Source organism: Sander vitreus, chromosome 6 (assembly GCF_031162955.1).
Source record: "Sander vitreus isolate 19-12246 chromosome 6, sanVit1, whole genome shotgun sequence".
NCBI classification, from domain to species: domain Eukaryota; kingdom Metazoa; phylum Chordata; class Actinopteri; order Perciformes; family Percidae; genus Sander; species Sander vitreus.
In genome coordinates this window covers 23,523,895-23,541,568 of record NC_135860.1, presented here as the reverse complement: position 1 = coordinate 23,541,568, position 17,674 = coordinate 23,523,895, and the positions used below count along the sequence as shown (strand labels likewise).

Here is a 17,674-nt window from a genome sequence, read left to right as displayed (position 1 = left end):
GTTATACACCTGCTAACTCACTGAGAAAGCTGTTCAAAAATGCAATACTTATTAACTCTATTAATGATTTACCATCCTACATTATCAATTATATTGGACCAATAAACAATGGCATAATGTGGTGTAATCTGTTGGTACAATAAGAGGATTTAGAAATTTATTTGGGTCTTATTTGTACATGCCCTGTAAACTTAACCAAATTATCTGAAATAAAAAGAATACAAAAAATATTTAAATCCTTTCTCTACGAAAACATGTATCTAGTGAAATACTTTCTTTTTATCCTAAAAACACATAATCAATATGTTTCAATTGAATGCCACAGTAACATAAGGCAAGATATTGAAAAATATAGCTTAGAACTATAACTAAGAGATAATAACTGGATGCAAAAGCTTTATTTAGTTCAGACTATTAAAATATCATAAAATAGCTCATAGAGCACAGGATCTACTTGGTTTGGAGAATTTACTTGGAAAGCGTTTTGTTGAATTACTCTAAACCATGGAGTCTTCAACAGGGGGTCTGGGACCCCTAGGAGGTCCTCAGAGTCAATGCAAGGGGGCCTCAAAATGATTGTTAAATTTTGAAAGTTTTATCAAAAATTTTACAAGTCTTAACATGAATCCAACATATTATTAGCAAATATAAATCCCCACTGCTTACTGGCTTATAGTCAAGGTAGTCACTAAGGCCATCCACAGATGTGTGCCACATGTATGTTTAGCATTAAAACATAATTTATAAAATCATGCCAACAATTATTCATCTGAATAGCTTAATATTATACGCAAACATGTATTTTTAAAGGCATTAGGCTGCCCTACACGTTATTGTAGCTATTGTAGTTAATATGCAACTTTATTTCATAAAATATATGTAGTAGGGGGTCCCTGCTCCATCTTTTTTCAGTTAAGGGTCTTTGGCTTAAAACACGTTGAAGAACCCTGCTCTAAACCATGGGAGTAGCAGTATTGAACCATGGACGCGTTATAACCTGCACCAAAGGGTGACGTTTAGACAAATGGCCGCTAGACGGCAGTACGACGCCTACGCTTATTTTGCCTGCCAGGAATTAAACAAAAGAAGTATAGTTTGTTGTCGCTGTTTGATGACGTAGCAAACCTAAGTGACCGTGAGCTGTTTGACATGTTGGATGGAAAAGAAGCGTGCTGACAACCAAAATGATGAATTTAGCCGCTTTAGTGCACAGCCTCAGATGCTCTTTGCTACACATTGAAAGCAGACTTCTGCAGGCGGCCGGACTAGACAGACAACTGGGTGAGTTTACTGACTGGAGCTCAGGACGGCTGCTGACGTTATTGCTAATCATTGTAATAAGCCATGTCCCTGACTGACTGACGCACACAAATACATACATTTCATCCAAAGTTTAAATACGCTACCTTTGTCTACCACCTGTGTTTGATTGTCGTCTTACCTCAGCTGCCTCTACATTTAGCATCTGGTCATGCTGAACTGATTGACTGGGGTTGCAGTAAATAGCAGTTAGCCTACAATGTTTTCCCTGTGTGCAGCTCCAGCGCTGGCAGTGAGTGGCCCCAGCCTCCTGCCTCAGCTCGCCGGGGAGGAGGAACGTGAGGAGCAGCAGAGCCCGGAGCCGACTCCCGGCGTCCTAGACGGCATCCTATGGATGGCAGCACCGAAGAAGAGACGCACTATAGAGATCAACCGCACCAGGAGGAGAGCTGACAGCAAACTCCTAAAAGTCCAGGTACACTTTGGATCCTCTTAAAAGGTCGTATTACCCATAAACCTAACGGATTGTTATTACTTAGAGAGCTACCTACTATCTGTACTTAGTGTGAGTCAGTGATTAATATTCCTCAATAATAACTATGCTCTGCATCAGATCATACACTTAATAATAAAATAGGAGCCGTTTAGAAAAATTGTATCAATATACATTTCATCAATCACAATTATCCGCACAACTTTGTTGTGAACAGTCTAATTAAGAAGTTGTTCAAGAAGGTTATGCCTCAGCATACAAGGACATATTTGTCCTTGTATGCTGAATTACAGATGAGATTGTGCACTTCAAATTCTGTATAATTGATGCTTTTATCAGTGTGCAAGCCTGTTTTACATGATTTGAAATCAATATCTGACCTAAAGTAATTTTAAGTAACAGCAGAACATTTTGAAACAGAACCAAGATAAGTAAATGTTAACATCCTCAGTAGAGGCAGGCTGGTATTACCGGTTGATATTAGCTGATCGCGCATATATCAGCATTGGTTTATAAATTGGCCAATAAGTAACAAGAAATTGCTGTACAGAAAATACCAGATATGTCAGAAGTCATTTAGAAACAGTCTTGCCATTACATTGTTTGACCCACAGTTTCTGTCTCTCTCTCTCTCTCTCAGCCCAACATCGAGCCTTGTCCAGAGTGTGGCCACTTGAAGCAGAAACATATCATGTGTGGCTTCTGTTACGCAAAGGTTTGCAGGGAGACGGCTGTGATTCGTCAACAGATAAAAGCTATGGAAGGCGGCCCCCTGAAGGCCCCGACTGTGGAGACTGTCGTGCTGTACGAGGGTGAAACGCCAAGTCACCAGGACAAAGACAAGAGGATTGTGGAGAGACCAAGGAAGAGGCCTGCCTGGTTCAGCTACTGAAGCCGGGATATTAATGCTGTGTGTGATACATACCTTGAGTTTGACACAGGTCTGGTCAGACACTTATTCTTTATATTATGTAGTAAACAGCATATTTTATCCAGTCTGTTATTCAGTAAATAGTGAGGCTTATTTATCAGTTTTGCTTCCACAAACAACTAACATAAAAGGATTGTTTGATCAGCACTGATACCAGGAACCGTGATAAATACTGGCGCATCAGACTTACGTTCTCTGTGAACATTCTCTGCTATATCGTCGATGCGAGGCACATCATAGTATGAGACAGCTTTTTTTTTTGTCATTGGTTCAACCTTTTGTCATATTTTTGACTGAGACAAATTTACTGTATATTTGAATGTTTGAATAATAAATTCATTATTTGAAAAGAAAAAAATCTTATATATACTTTGAGTTTGTTCACCTCCACTTCATGATACAATAGGAAACAGCAACATAGTTTTTTATGAACTATAATTTTATTTTGCATAATAAAGGAGGATTAAGAGTGTCAGCGTCCTCTATAACAACTTTTACACCCCTCTGATTAAACCTGATTGGTGTGGTCCAATTCCAACCTTAAAAACGGATGAAAATTGAATGCAAAAATAGGCATAACCGGTTTACACACAAATGTAGTTTTGTCTTAATTAAAGATGGAAAAACCATATGCAATTGATACATACATTCTGACTATGAATGTGTCCCAATAATATTCCTGCTCATATTAAAAAACCTATCAAATATCATTCTACATTAGATGACTTGGCTGTAGAATTGCCTCCTCGTGATGGAAAACTTTTTGCCACTTCTAAATGTGAAGAGATGCCTGTTTTTTGTTTACGAATGTACGTTTGCGTTGCCCCAGCAACGTCTATTAGTCAGGATGCAGCATCAAACTGAATCCATGTAATACAGTGGCTCTTCTGTTGTGGGAACAGACTGTTTTTGCTGGGATGAGTCCAGCATACCTTACGCTGCCTCCGTCACTCTATCATACACCCTCCGATTCAGTTTCAACCACACGCTTTGATGAAACGTCCTCCTGACAGCACAAGTAATCTTTGTATCTGTGTCAAAATATTAGATATTCACATCCTTAAATGAGCTGTGAACTTACATAAGAACAGAATTATGTAATTAAAAGGTCAGGAATTCAGTGTGGCATCAAATTACTTTTTAAGTAGCTCCAAATACAGAAGTCCAGCACGGTACCTGCCTCCAAAACCTTTTTTTCACATCCATCAATTATAACTAAAATAAAAAAGATACTGGAAACACATATGTTGAACTCGGAACTCTGCATACATCTCTCTCATTTATTCCACACTCCCAGACAGTATGGAATAATGACATTACAGACGAGAATAAACTATTCACATATTAAATGCAGAGCAGAGAACTTTTCTAAAACTCAGTCAGTCAGTCAGTCACAACAAACATACATTTCATCGTCTGTAACACGTCTTTGGCCAAGGAAATAACGTAGCTTTGGATTAATGAGTTGGATTATGACTGTCAGTCAGTGATCTGATTGCCGTCAGCTGTTTCCTTCCTGAGACATGTGGTCTATGTGAGAGACATCTGAGGAGTTGGAGGATTTTTTCTTTGACCTGATGCGATGAACCCTGGATCCATGTCATTCAAGCAGATTAGTTATTTCATTCGTCTGTCAACACAAATATGCACTTATAGTATGGACGTAAACACATTTCCCTAAACCTATACTCACATGCACATGATCAAACCCACACCATAATACAAAGAATCCAAAGGTACACTGGGGTAAGTTGAACAAGATCAGGTTGTTTGTGTCATTTAAGATTACTTTTTTTTTAAGATGACTTCTCTTTTTATCTACAGTACATGATACAACACAAATGAGTTCAACATATGAAATCTGTGGGTTCATATAGTTGACTCGTGTCATGGGAAGAGCTCATTTTCAAATGAAAACCATCCTTCACAATCCATGGAGCGAGGACATTCACTACATTCACTACAAAGTGATGCAGTGGAGTAAAAATAGAAACAAGACTGGATATTTAAGACATTGCCAAACAGACTACTTGGTACACACATTGATGATGACACATGGTTTGATCGCTTGTTGTATCTGTCTCCCTTAAGTTTTATGCAAGTAAAGTCAGACAGAAGTTTGTCTTGGTACATGCTCACTTTTTACACATAGAAGTTACGGACATTCACACCCTCGACACAATCCCACCATGCACTGTGTGAGCAGAGGAGGCTGCTACCTGCTGAACTCCTACTGTGATCTTCAGGAGGAAAACCAGTGGAAGAAGGAGAGCTACCAAGCATGCTGGCTGAGCTTGGTCCTTGAAACGAGACCACAATACAAGTAGGTTGTTCTCACTTGACATTCTGCTTGAACTTTGGGAAGTATTTGTAGATGTGTACGGTGTGGTGCTCAGTATGTTGTGACAAGCAGCAGGATAGAGGGTAATGGACAACAGAGCAGCCCATGCGCTCATTATGTTTTTACTGTAAACACATGACATGGACACGTTGTGGAGGGTAAAATCCAGAGTGATTGACATACAGTAGGGCTGAAAAGTGCAGCAGCACTGCCTTGTTTTGGATTGAAAATTTCAGGCAACTTGCACTTCATGACGTCACCCTGATCAGCGATGTCATTGCAGGTGTTGCCTGTGACCGTTAAAGGAAAACACCTGTAATATGTAATGTGATGTGGTCAAAAATGTGACCGGCTTTAAAGTTTTAACTAACAAAGAGCAGTGAAGCAGCAGGCTTCTCCTTGAGTAATTCAGTGTGGATTTAGCCCTATTGTCTATACTATGCAAAGAATGTGAAAGAGATATGATCACAGCACCACTCTTCTTTAGTGTATTACAGAGAGCCAGTGCCTGAATTGGACTAAAAAAAGTTGCCAGTACCCTAATTCAGCAGTTCCATTAAATGATCTTCGCATGTGTCTTGGATATATTTATATTCATAGGTATATCTTGTAGGGGTGACCCCGAATAGTGGACTATTCAGCGATTCAATCTAAGGAGCCTGATTTGACTACCAATCTCACAGTAGAATCATCATAGTGTCTGAAAATGTTGCTATGAAACAAAGAATCATTCTATTCTGGCTATATGGGGGTGCTGAAGGTTTGATTTTACATAGAATTGCTTGGTTTCCCCCAATAAATTATGATATATAGCATATTTGAGTATAAATATCAGCCTATTAATAAAACTTTTAATAACAATTAGAAGTAAGTGTACTCAGGGCGCCCTGGTAGCTCACCTGGTGGAGCGTGTGGCCCATGTATTAAGGCTCAGTCCTTACCGCAGCAGCCCAGGGTTCGAGTCCTTTGCTGCATGTCATTCCCTCTCTCTCCCCCCTTTCCTGTCTTCAGCTCTCAATCATCAAATGAAGGCCAAAAATTTCAAAATGATAAAAATCAGAAGTGCCAGTACTCAGTACTGGTAAGTAGTGGTGGCCCATTTCAGGCACTGCAGAAAGTCGATTAAAAATCCTATATCTGGTGTGTGGTAATGTGTTTCAGGCTGACACTGTCAGAGACAGACAACATTCGTAGAGAGAGTTACAAGCAGCAGCAGGTGATCCACTTCATGGTCGAAAGGAGTCTCAGCCAGAAGCTGAGGCTGGGCAGCGACAGCAGAGGCATGACAGAGCACCAGCTGCCCCTCTTCAACACCAGCAGGGACCTACATCATGCCAAAACCACCTTTGGGTGCACAGAACAAAAGCCAGTTATACTAGGGAAGGGGAATAAAGGAGTGGATACACAGGAAGTGACTGCAATAACTCAGGACCTCAGCAAGCCAGTCCGAGTGAACTTCAGAGCCTCGAGCCTGATGTCCTCACCAAGAGAAAGCTCTCTTAGGGTGCAGAGGAGGGAGTGAAGCAAGGAGGTGGAAGGCATTTAAAGGTTCAGGAAACATAACGAAGCCTTTGTACTTTTAATGTGCACACTGGTAATAAATTAAATTGTACTTCTAAGTTGTATATTGTGTAACTATCTAAAGAAAAACTAAAAATTGTATCTCCTGATGATATGCCTCATGAGTATTGTTTTTATGTATGTAAAAATATCTTGATATTTTAGTATCATCCAAACAATGACTGTATAAAATATATTTTTTTCTTTAACAATCTATGCATCCAAACAAAAGGCCAAGACAGAAAATGTATCTTGTATTCTTCTTCCCAGGAGTGTTAACTTATTTTAGGAGAGATTGACTAGATTTTCTCCTAATCCAGTTACCAAATTATAATCTTTAAGAAGGTGGAATAATGCTGAATTGATTAATCCATAAATCATGTGCTATACTTTGCAAACAAATGTAATGGTATACTGTATTGTAGATATAAACACATTCTGACACAGATTCTTTACAATGGTTGTGGACTATGTTTGTCATTGTCAGTGATTTCCATACCTTGCAAAGCTTAGTGAAACGAAACGAAAATACAACAAATAACTTTACATACATGTGCTATGTTATGGTTGGGACTACAGAATCAGAAGGAGTGTTATGTAATGCGCCAATTGTTTCCATTTATTCCTGTTGCATACTGTTTTCTTTTCTGTATGCATTATAAGCTTTCACATAGCTTCGTATTCAATCAGCATTCTTCAGGATACAAACACAGTGGTAGCACCCCCCTGTGGTAAGACAACATCTGACCATCGGTGGGCTTATATGTATAGTACTTAGGTAAATGTAGCATTTTAAACATTGGAGATTCTAAGGAGAAAACAAGAGAAGCCTGGAAATGAAGTTCTTAAACCAGGGATTTATTAGGAGGATTTCACAGAGTGGTTAGAGTCAGTACATTTGAATTTATGGCATTATATCAAGCACTTAATCACCAAGTTATGGTCCAAACAAAAACATTGCAGCGTAGGGAGGCTTGGTAACTTTATAGAAATGCTACAGCTTTAGCTAATCCTTTCATTACATGGGTGAAGTGTGAAGTAAAAGGGTGGCTATTTTTGTTGCAGTATTGTGGTAAGGTGTTGCAGTACTGAGCACTACTTTGTGCTCTATTCCCTTATTTCGATGCACCTTCAGTGTCCTGTGTCTCTGATCTTTAAAAAGTTCCCACAAACCTGCATTGAAGACTAGACATTAAAACCAGTGATCAGAAACAGACACACTATTATTATTGGCTTTAGGCCATGTACCGTATCATAAATGGCAACACACGTCAGAGTGTAAAGACACAATGTCATAGATGGAAGGAGACTCTAAGTCATGGACAGAAAAACAAATTAAGTGCAACAGATATCATGATAAATATCTCCAGCAGTAGTCCATCACAAATATTCTTGTCAACGTGTTAAGGATTCCTGGCTGTTTTGTTCAGTTGTTTTTCTGAAGACACTTGCAGCAACAAAGAGATGTGTAATATCACATCACATGGGAACAGTTAATGGCAGCCCTAAATTCATAACTGAGGCTTTAAAAAGCTCCCTAAAGTCATAACTGAAGCATGGGAACAAAAATGTCCAGACGTACAATATATGAAGGTAGCAGTAATTCATGGCACTGGGAGAAGTTTATTCAACACAAATGTTACGACCAAATGTTCTATGTATTTAACATCAGATGTGCATCCAATATGGATATCACCTGAATGATCCTAGTGCATTTTTATCATTATGCATTTTCACACAGTAATTTAAAGCTAATGAGACTTAACTGGGGCTTCTGAAGTTATGGTAATACCGTATTGTATTTAAGCAAGCTTAAAATGCCTCTTTTTTTTTAAACTCTGAGATCAGGGGAGGAACTTCCAGATGCGGAACATTATCTTGTTGGCGTTACCTCTTGTGCGTTTCCATAACATCCCTATCAAGTAAAGATAATTACACAAAATAATGCATGCATTTTCCATTCCTGATCCACATACTTTCATCCTTCTTCAAAGTCAAATGCTTGCGTTTGTCACTTTGTGTGAGACTGGATTTTCTCTCCTAATATGGCTTCTTCAGCTCTCTTGTGTTTCTGGACGGTGACTTGCAGCTGCCAGTACTTGAGGTACACCCACATGAGGCTTCCATTCTTCCTCTTGTCCATGTTTAGCAGGTCCGCACAGTGCTTATCTCTCTTAAAAATATCTTTCAGATCGGACTCTAGATCCAGTTCCGCCCCGATGGGGTTTTTGACGACCTTTAGCAGCATGTTCTTTTCCATCTCCAGTCGCTGATCTCGCGGTTGGACGAGGGAACAGTAGGCATTCTGGCGCTCCACAAGCTGACCCTCTAGCTCCTTCAGCATGGCGGTGGCTCGCTGGTACCAGTTGTTCTCTCGTTCCAGGGCGTGATGCAGCACCGCCCCTGCAGCACCGGACTTTACCAGCCTTTGCTTCTCTTCCTCCAAGACCTCACGCTCCTTGTAAGGGACAAGACAGTGTTTTGGTTTATGCAGGAGTAGTCTGGCTCAAAGCATGAACATTGCTGGGATAAAGCCTGACATCCGGCGAGTCTCTCAAGCCGCCGGATGTCCCTCTGCTCTTGCTGTCTCGACTTAGTGCCACCCAGGACGGTTGTGATTGGTTTAAAGAAATACAAACAAGCCAGAGCGTTTTTTTCTCCCTATCGCAGAGTAGATTGGCGTTGTAGCCAGACCATACTCCATATCTGACACAGTGCTGTGGAGATAGGTCTGGCAATGCAAGACTAGCGCAGGAGAGGCTACAGGTTCGAAGAGAAACATGCACAACATCAGAAATAGATAGCAAGACAAGATTCTACCTGATGTAACTGTTTCCGTTCTTCCATCAGCTGATGGCTCTGTGAGACCAGGGCCTGCTTGTAACCTTTGACCCTCTGTCGCTCCTTCTCCAGCTCCAGCTCTAGTGTGGCTACTGCCCTGCGCCTATCTGTCAGTGTCTCCCGGTACGTTGCCTCCATCTCACTTTTTATTGTGGACACGTCTTTGTCATACTGGGCTCTGACCTGCTGGATCTCCCTCTGAGACTCCCTGGTCCAGATCCAACCTAAGGGCACGGTGGAAGTTAAAAACATGTTTTGAGATAATTAGAGATATGTTACAACAATCTCAAGCAATTTTTTTCTTAACCAACATGTCTTGAAGCCTAGGCCGATTGGGGCGACAGTCTTGTAACACCTGCTTGTGTCCCAAGTTTGACAACGTTAGTACAGTTAACATGGCTATCATCACCTGTCTCTAGTAAACTTGATGCGTTTGCGTGTCCAGTAAAAAACTACTGGCTACATTTTTAGGATCTGCATTTAATTGGGAGTGCTGACAAATCCTCCAGTTACATTTTCAGATATTATTTTTAAGTTCTATTGCCCAACGCAGACAGGTGGCATTTAATTGTTTGAAAGAAGGAGGATTATATATAATAAATATATTTTGTATATAATGTCTACCTATGTCATTTGGCAATCTCATAAGAAAAGAGAAAGTCCCCGTTAAGATGTATATTACACATTTATACAAGACTGTGCACTTCCCAGAGAGTTGGTTACTAATATGACAATTTAAAGCAACAAAAAAACTCCACACATTTCAGAGGTGGATCTCATACAAACTCAATCAGCTTACATAAACACATAGCTGTTATCTCACCACAGACACACCTATAGACACATCTCTTTGTGTAACTTACGAAATGCAGCCAGCCCCAGCATAGGGACCAGCAGGGCGTAGTTCCATTGGTTGCCATCACCGGCCCCCGCCCCCCTTCCTCTGGGGTCTGGTTGGATGTTCCATCTGGGGGGGTCATTCAAGTTGTTCATATGGAGGATGCTGTGACAAACACACACACACACACACACACACACACACACACACATACATACATACATACATACATGGGAGACAAAAAAACATCAGTTGACATTATGATAAATGTTTACATTTTGCAAAACAGAAGAAAAGGTGCTGCTAAAGTAGCAGCACGGTATTTTCAATCACACACTGCAGTAATCACCTGTCTTTGGATTCACTAAAAAGCTATTTTAAAACGTTGACATGTCTTGGCAGAATGTGGGTCATTTGTGAAATGGTGTTGCAACTAAGCACTATAGATGTGCAAGTTTAACTAAGTTCGTTAACAATTAGCTTGTAAGCATTTACCAAAACACTGCGACAGGCAGCAACAACACCAGTCTGACAGTTTGACAGCCCAGCTAACCACCTTATATACTGTCTATGCTAACCACAAACAAGGCTAGTAGCTATGAGCTAACCTGCTAGCTAACATTTAGATTATTTCATACAAACAAAACACGGGACAAAATAGTTTTGTAAATCCGACTACAAGTCGGCGTACGTCTGTTAAATATATATGGTGCTGTGTCTCACCTTGAATGAAAAGTCTAAGGTCACTTATGCATTTGTTCCTGCACACCCTGGTTATATAAATGTCCATCTATACCGACCGGGGGTATTTCGTGGGAAGCCACTTGTACAAAGAACCCATTAGGTGTAAAAGTTAAAGTCTATGTGTATTTATCTGGATGCTTTATACAACAATAAATGCTGTTTTTTGCAGTTTAATCACGTTAATAAAGGTTTTTAAAGTATAACCATTAGGTGTAACATAAGCCATACCCCCATTTTCGGAGATTGGTTTGGTCCATTGCTACGGAATAGCTTATCCTCGGCCGTAGCTCAGAATCGCTCCTTCAACTGACAACATGGCCAGTGTCCGTGCTGCCTCCCTTCTCCTCTCCAAGAGGGTATTATCTAAAACTAGATCAGTAAGTAGTAGCAGATGGATACTAAATATCTCATATATCTACGTGTGCTCTGATTATGCGTTTTAATTGTCTTTTTTTTAACGCTGAAAGGAAAAATTCTGCAGCACTTTCAGCTTTCGTAACTGGCAGATTCTGGCTTGCGGAAGCTATAGCTAGGGTGTTTCAATAACATGATAATGTTTTCAATAACAAAATGTTACATGTGTCTGTATCATCTCTGTTTGTTTTACATTATAAGTAGAGATAAATGTTTTAAGGAAACTGTATTTGTGTCTACATTTTTACAAGAGTTACTTCAGTTGCCCTTGTGGTAAACAGTCTTAGCTACTGTGAGTAAGCTAGCCAATGTTAAAGGATACACTGCAAATATCTTTAGAGGCAACTATTAATGTTGTATTTTTTTATGGATTGTTATGGAAGTGTTATTAGGAATATGCATTTAAAGCTGCCTTCACTATGTGATTAAAGTTAACAGTATGCGTATCAGAAGAGTAGGCAATGTTTTCTGCAGGCATGCAGCCGTCAGTATGGTTAATGTTGCAATGGTGCTGCTTATGTTTTGAATTTTCCACTTATAGAAATTGTTTTCTTTTCTGCCAGGTCCCTGCTGCTGCTGTTCATGGATCCAGGAACTTTCACTTTTCCGTCTATGGCAAGAAAAGTGCCAAAATATCAGATGATGTAGGTACTCTTATGTAGATCAACATTTAATAGGGTTATTAGTGTGAATGCATGATAGGGTATTATACATGATAGAAATGTGAGTCTATAGTACTTATTCTGTTCACTGCAGCATCAGGTGTCAATAACAAAGTTACTACCTTTTAATTATATAGACTAGTGGCCTGAAACTGGTGTTAAACTAAAACTATGCATACTCATAGCACTCCATGACTATAATGATTTCCATTATGTGCGAGCTGCTCATTAGTGGACGTTTACTTTGTTCATTGTTTTCAGATTTCTACTCAGTACCCAGTAGTGGATCATGAATTTGATGCTGTGGTGGTAGGAGCTGGAGGAGCAGGACTTAGGGCAGCCTTTGGCCTGTCCGAGGCTGGCTTCAACACTGCCTGTGTCACCAAGCTTTTCCCCACCAGGTCTCACACTGTCGCTGCACAGGTATAATAACACGTTAATGATTATATTTATGGTTTCTTTTCTGCAGAATTTCATCAGGCTGAAATCCCTCTGCATTAATTACACTGGGATTTAACAAACTCACAACCCCGTACCGATTTTTTTTTTTTTTTTTTAAATGTAAATCCAAGTCTTCATATAAACATAATCAACATTAGAGCTCTTTCTTTTTTGATTGCATTGCATTGGATTTCTGAACAATGTCCTGGTTCACAGGGTGGGATCAATGCAGCTCTGGGCAACATGGAGGGTGATGACTGGAGGTGGCATTTCTATGACACAGTGAAGGGATCTGATTGGCTGGGAGACCAGGACGCTATCCACTACATGACAGAGCAGGCTCCTGCAGCCGTAGTGGAGGTAAGGTTTCACACACATACACATACACACACACAACAGTTGCCCTATTGATCCCATTGAGATTAAGAGAGTGCCGGAAGTAAGGCTTTGTCCCAGCACTGTGTATGTATGTATATGTGTGTGTGTGTATATATATATATATATATATATATATATATATATATATATATATATATATATATATATATATATATATATTTATATTTTTTTAAGATTATTTCTTGCGCATTTTTAGGCCTTTATTGTCAGGGCAGGTAAAGAAATGAAAGGGGAGAGAGAGGGGGGAATGACATGCAGCAAAGGGCCGCAGGTCGGAGTCGAACGGGCCCGCTGCGTCAAGGAGTAAACCTCTATATATGGGGGCCCGCTCTACCAACTGAGCTCTCCGGGCGCCCAGCCAGACTGTATTTTATGTTACTTTGTGGGTTTTTTTAATTAACAAATTTTCATTGTTGCGTCACAGCATCATGGCTCTTTCCACCTACATGTATGACACAGCTGCAAATCTCAACCTCAAGTTGCTGTGCCTCTTTTCCAGCTGGAGAACTTTGGCATGCCCTTCAGCCGCACTGAAGATGGGAAGATCTACCAGAGGGCCTTTGGCGGTCAGAGTCTCAAGTTTGGAAAAGGAGGCCAGGCCCACCGCTGCTGCTGCGTAGCAGACAGGACAGGGCACTCACTACTGCATACACTTTATGGACGGGTAAGTCCACACACTTGTTCTGCATCTTTTCTTTTACTCAGTTCATTACATAAAGTACCATGAAGTTCATGTATGTCTGTCTTTCTTTCTTTCTTTCTTTCTTTCTTTCAGTCGCTTCGTTACGATACCAGTTACTTTGTGGAGTACTTTGCCCTGGACCTGCTGATGGAAAACGGAGAGTGTAAAGGAGTGATCGCTCTCTGCATGGAGGACGGATCTATTCACCGCTTTAGAGCCCAGAATACTGTCATTGCTACTGGGTAGGTATCACACTCACGGTTTGCAAAAAACAGAATTAATTTCATTTATATATAAGTGGATATGAGACAATTGACAAAAGTGTATGGAAGTTTATACATGAGTTATATTTTTCGTTCCAGGGGTTATGGAAGAACCTTTTTCAGCTGCACATCTGCCCACACTAGTACAGGAGATGGAAATGCAATGGTGACCAGAGCTGGCCTGCCCTGCCAGGATTTGGAGTTTGTACAGTTCCATCCCACTGGTGAGAAAAATAAACGTATTAACTTATTAAACCCACGTCATAAAATAGTTTTATTGAAGCGTAAAAAGCAACAAAATAAATTCCGAAAGCCGGTCTTAAAAGCTTCACAACAGCTACATACTAGCAGCTCTAGATTATTTATAGTAATTTCACCTTGTAAAGGTATGCTGTCAATGACCGTTTAAAGTCGGTTATTTTATTGTCTAGCTGTAAAAATGTGATAAGACTAGAAATGGTGCCAACTGTGTTTCATTCAGTCTGTTTGTCCTTATGTGGGCTGGTTATTGCCATCCTCTGTTCCCCTTTTCAGTTTTAATTTTACTACAGACAAATTAAAAGATACTGAGAGGTGTAAGCTAGGGGTGGGAAAAATAATCGATTCTTAGATGCATCACAATTCTCTCTAGAACGATTCGATTATCGATTCTGATAAGTTAATAATCGATTTAAATGTGTTGATTTTTATTTAAAAGTTACTGTCTCCAGACAAGTACAAATCAGAAAACAGAGTGACTGAAAGAGGACGGGATAATGGACAACAACTTAGAGTTTAGGCAAGAGTGCAGACAAAAAATACACAAAAATGGCCAAAAGGAAACAAAAATTAAATTTTGTGTATGTACAGGTGCTGGTCATATAATTAGAATATCATGAAAAAGTTGATTTATGTCAGTAATTCCATTCAAAAAGTGAAATTTGTAGATTATATTCGTTCATCACACACAGAATGATATATTTCAAATGTTCATTTCTTTTAATTGTGATGATTATAACTGACAACTAATGAAAATCCCAAATTCAGTATCTCTGAAAATTAGAATATTACTTAAGACCATTACAAAAAAGGATTTTTAGAAATGTTGGCCAACTGAAAAGTATGAACATGAAAAGTATGAGCATGTACAGCACTCAATACTTAGTTGGGGCTCCTTTTGCCTGAATTACTGCAGCAATGCACCGTGGCATGGAGTCGATCAGTCTGTGGCACTGCTCAGGTGTTATGAGAGCCCAGGTTGCTCTGATAGTGGCCTTCAGCTCTTCTGCATTGTTGGGTCTGGAGCATCGCATCTTCCTCTTCACAATACCCCATAGATTTTCTATAGGGTTAAGGTCAGGCGAGTTTGCTGGCCAATTAAGAACAGGGATACCATGGTCCTTAAACCAGGTACTGGTAGCTTTGGCACTGTGTGCAGGTGCCAAGTCCTGTTGGAAAATGAAATCTGCATCTCCATAAAGTTGGTCAGCAGCAGGAAGCATGAAGTGCTCTAAAACTTCCTGGTAGACGGCTGCGTTGACCCTGGACCTCAGAAAACACAGTGGACCAACACCAGCAGATGACATGGCACCCCAAACCATCACTGACTGTGGAAACTTTACACTGAGCTTCAAGCAACGTGGATTCTGTGCCTCGCCTCTCTTCCTCCAGACTCTGGGACCTTGATTTCCAAAGGAAATGCAAAATGTACTTTCACTCAGTAGCAGTCCAGTCCTTTTTGTCTTTAGCCCAGGTGAGACGCTTCTGATGCTGTGTCCTGTTCAGGAGTGGCTTGACACAAGGAATGCGACAGCTGAAACCTATGTCTTACGTCTGTGCGTGGTGGTTCTTGAAGCACTGACTCCAGCTGCAGTCCACTCTTTGTGAATATCCCCCACATTTTTGAATGGGTTTTGTTTCACAATCCTCTCCAGGGTGCGGTTATCCCTATTGCTTGTACACTTTTTTCTACCACATCTTTTCCTTCCCTTCGCCTCTCTATCAATGTGCTTGGACACAGAGCTCTGTGAACAGCCAGCCTCTTTAGCAATGACCTTTTGTGTCTTGCCCTCCTTGTGCAAGGTGTCAATGGTCATCTTTTGGACATCTGTCAAGTCAGCAGTCTTCCCCATGATTGTGTAGCCTACAGAACCAGACTGAGAGACCACTTAAAGGCCTTTGCAGGTGTTTTGAGTTAATTAGCTGATTAGAGTGTGGCACCAGGTGTCTTCAATATTGAACCTTGTCACAATATTCTAATTTTCTGAGATACTGAATTTGGGGTTTTCATTAGTTGTCAGTTATAATCATCAAAATTAAAAGAAATAAACACTTAAAATATATCAGTCTGTGTGGAATGAATGTATACATTATACAAGTTTCACTTTTTGAATGGAATTACTGAAATAAATCAACTTTTTCATGATATTCTAATTATATGACCAGCACCTGTGTGTGTGTGTATATATATATATATATATGGCTGTCAGCATTAAAGCGTTAATCGCGATGCGATTTAATATATATATATATATATATATATATATATATATATATATATATATATATATATATATATATATAAAGTAAGTGGGTAAAGGCAAATAATAGAACAGTCTTGTAAGTTCAGAAATCGACATCACTTTACTGTAATGCAGCCTTTAAAACCAGGAAAAGACAACACTTATGCCATATTACGATATCCAAAATCTAAGACGATATCTAGTCCCATATCACAATATCGATATAATATCGATATATTGCCCAGCTCTAAGAGAAGGTGACTTTCACAAGCATGTTTAAGGCTTAAGCATGGAATGACTCCAAAACAAAAACCTCAGTAGACCAAACATTTCATTAAAACTTGTGTGTGACAAATACTGTATACGTCAAAATCTAAGCTTTGTCTAGGAAGTGATTAGCAAACTCTGAGTAGCAAACTCAGATTTATATGTATATTTTAAAAAATCCCGCATGGAAATGTACATAATCGGTTTAGAATTCGAATCGTTGGCTTCTGAATCGGAATCGAATCATGAGGTGCCAAGAGATTCCCACCACTAGTGTAAGCACTGATTATCTCTGGTTGTAAGTTAATGCATCCTACATGTATTTCACCTTCCTAATTCTGGGCTGATCCATAAGTGTGTTCAGGCCTGGCTGTTTACATTGAGCTCTAATAGCAGGCCCTGCTGACATAAAGACAAGTGGTCATCTTTATTTTGGTTCCTGCTGGACATTTGACACCGGACTCTTCAGTTATGTATGAAGTTGCCCTGTGATGTGGCCTGTGGGAGGTCACTAAAGGCTGAGCAATTGCAGATTGTTCTCGCCTTTCTATATAAGATGCACCATAAGTAAAATAGTTCCAAAGCCTTTGACTGTGAAGCGTTTTACAGTCTGTGCTGTGAAGACTGGAGTGAACCACCAGAATAACTGTAGACATTCTCATTAGCCAGCCGATGAAAATAATATCAACCTGTTTTTTACTGTAGAACCTTATACAACAATAAAGACAGTAGCTTAACTAGCTGAGGGGGTTGTGTAAAAATGTGTTATATCAGAGAAATCTTGATTACTAATATTTGTATTCCTTTTTCTAACTAATGCATTGAATGAATATGAGCAATACAAATAATTTGAGGGTAAAAAGTAACAATTTTCAGGTGCTTGAGAGAGAGATTCTGGAGTAAAATGACATTGTTAATGCCGAGTGTATATATACTTATCACTGTTCAGTCCCAAAGCACACTGTTATAGTTTTTATTGATAACAATATTGTGTCATAACAAAGCTTTGAGAATATGTTCACACTGTTGACCTTATA

At 39.7% G+C, this 17,674-nt stretch overlaps 4 protein-coding genes across 5 annotated transcripts in view; 3 read left to right on the top strand and 1 right to left on the bottom strand.

Annotated features, from left to right (window-relative positions):
• Positions 1 to 1,099: 1,099 nt before the first annotated feature.
• mrpl32 (mitochondrial ribosomal protein L32) lies at positions 1,100 to 3,042 on the top strand. Its single transcript, XM_078251923.1, has 3 exons — positions 1,100 to 1,281; positions 1,539 to 1,735; positions 2,394 to 3,042. The coding sequence occupies exons 1-3, from the start codon at positions 1,185 to 1,187 to the stop codon at positions 2,643 to 2,645; spliced, it is 546 nt and encodes a 181-aa protein (XP_078108049.1). The 5' UTR covers positions 1,100 to 1,184; the 3' UTR covers positions 2,646 to 3,042.
• Positions 3,043 to 4,873: 1,831 nt separating this feature from the next.
• On the top strand, positions 4,874 to 6,547 carry LOC144519042 (telethonin). Its single transcript, XM_078251922.1, has 2 exons — positions 4,874 to 5,007; positions 6,187 to 6,547. The coding sequence occupies exons 1-2, from the start codon at positions 4,874 to 4,876 to the stop codon at positions 6,545 to 6,547; spliced, it is 495 nt and encodes a 164-aa protein (XP_078108048.1).
• Positions 6,548 to 7,422: 875 nt separating this feature from the next.
• LOC144519969 (coiled-coil domain-containing protein 127-like) lies at positions 7,423 to 11,061 on the bottom strand. 2 transcript variants are annotated; one of them, XM_078253524.1, is made up of 4 exons: positions 10,988 to 11,061; positions 10,290 to 10,429; positions 9,406 to 9,650; positions 7,423 to 9,043 (listed from the first exon to the last, which is right to left on the bottom strand). In XM_078253524.1, the coding sequence occupies exons 2-4, from the start codon at positions 10,417 to 10,419 to the stop codon at positions 8,597 to 8,599; spliced, it is 822 nt and encodes a 273-aa protein (XP_078109650.1). In that variant the 5' UTR covers positions 10,420 to 10,429; positions 10,988 to 11,061; the 3' UTR covers positions 7,423 to 8,596. The 2 variants fall into 2 exon arrangements, with proteins under 2 accessions (XP_078109650.1, XP_078109651.1); XM_078253525.1 differs by lacking the exon at positions 10,988 to 11,061 and adding an exon at positions 10,614 to 10,730.
• Positions 11,062 to 11,278: 217 nt separating this feature from the next.
• The window catches only part of sdha (succinate dehydrogenase complex, subunit A, flavoprotein (Fp)), a 12,848-nt gene continuing 6,452 nt past the window's right edge, over positions 11,279 to 17,674 (top strand). The window contains exons 1-7 of the mRNA XM_078253523.1: positions 11,279 to 11,385; positions 11,986 to 12,066; positions 12,346 to 12,507; positions 12,742 to 12,885; positions 13,424 to 13,588; positions 13,700 to 13,848; positions 13,969 to 14,093. Coding sequence (XP_078109649.1) covers positions 11,323 to 11,385; positions 11,986 to 12,066; positions 12,346 to 12,507; positions 12,742 to 12,885; positions 13,424 to 13,588; positions 13,700 to 13,848; positions 13,969 to 14,093 — 889 coding nt within the window. The 5' untranslated portion in view covers positions 11,279 to 11,322. The remainder of the gene's footprint in view (positions 11,386 to 11,985; positions 12,067 to 12,345; positions 12,508 to 12,741; positions 12,886 to 13,423; positions 13,589 to 13,699; positions 13,849 to 13,968; positions 14,094 to 17,674) is intronic.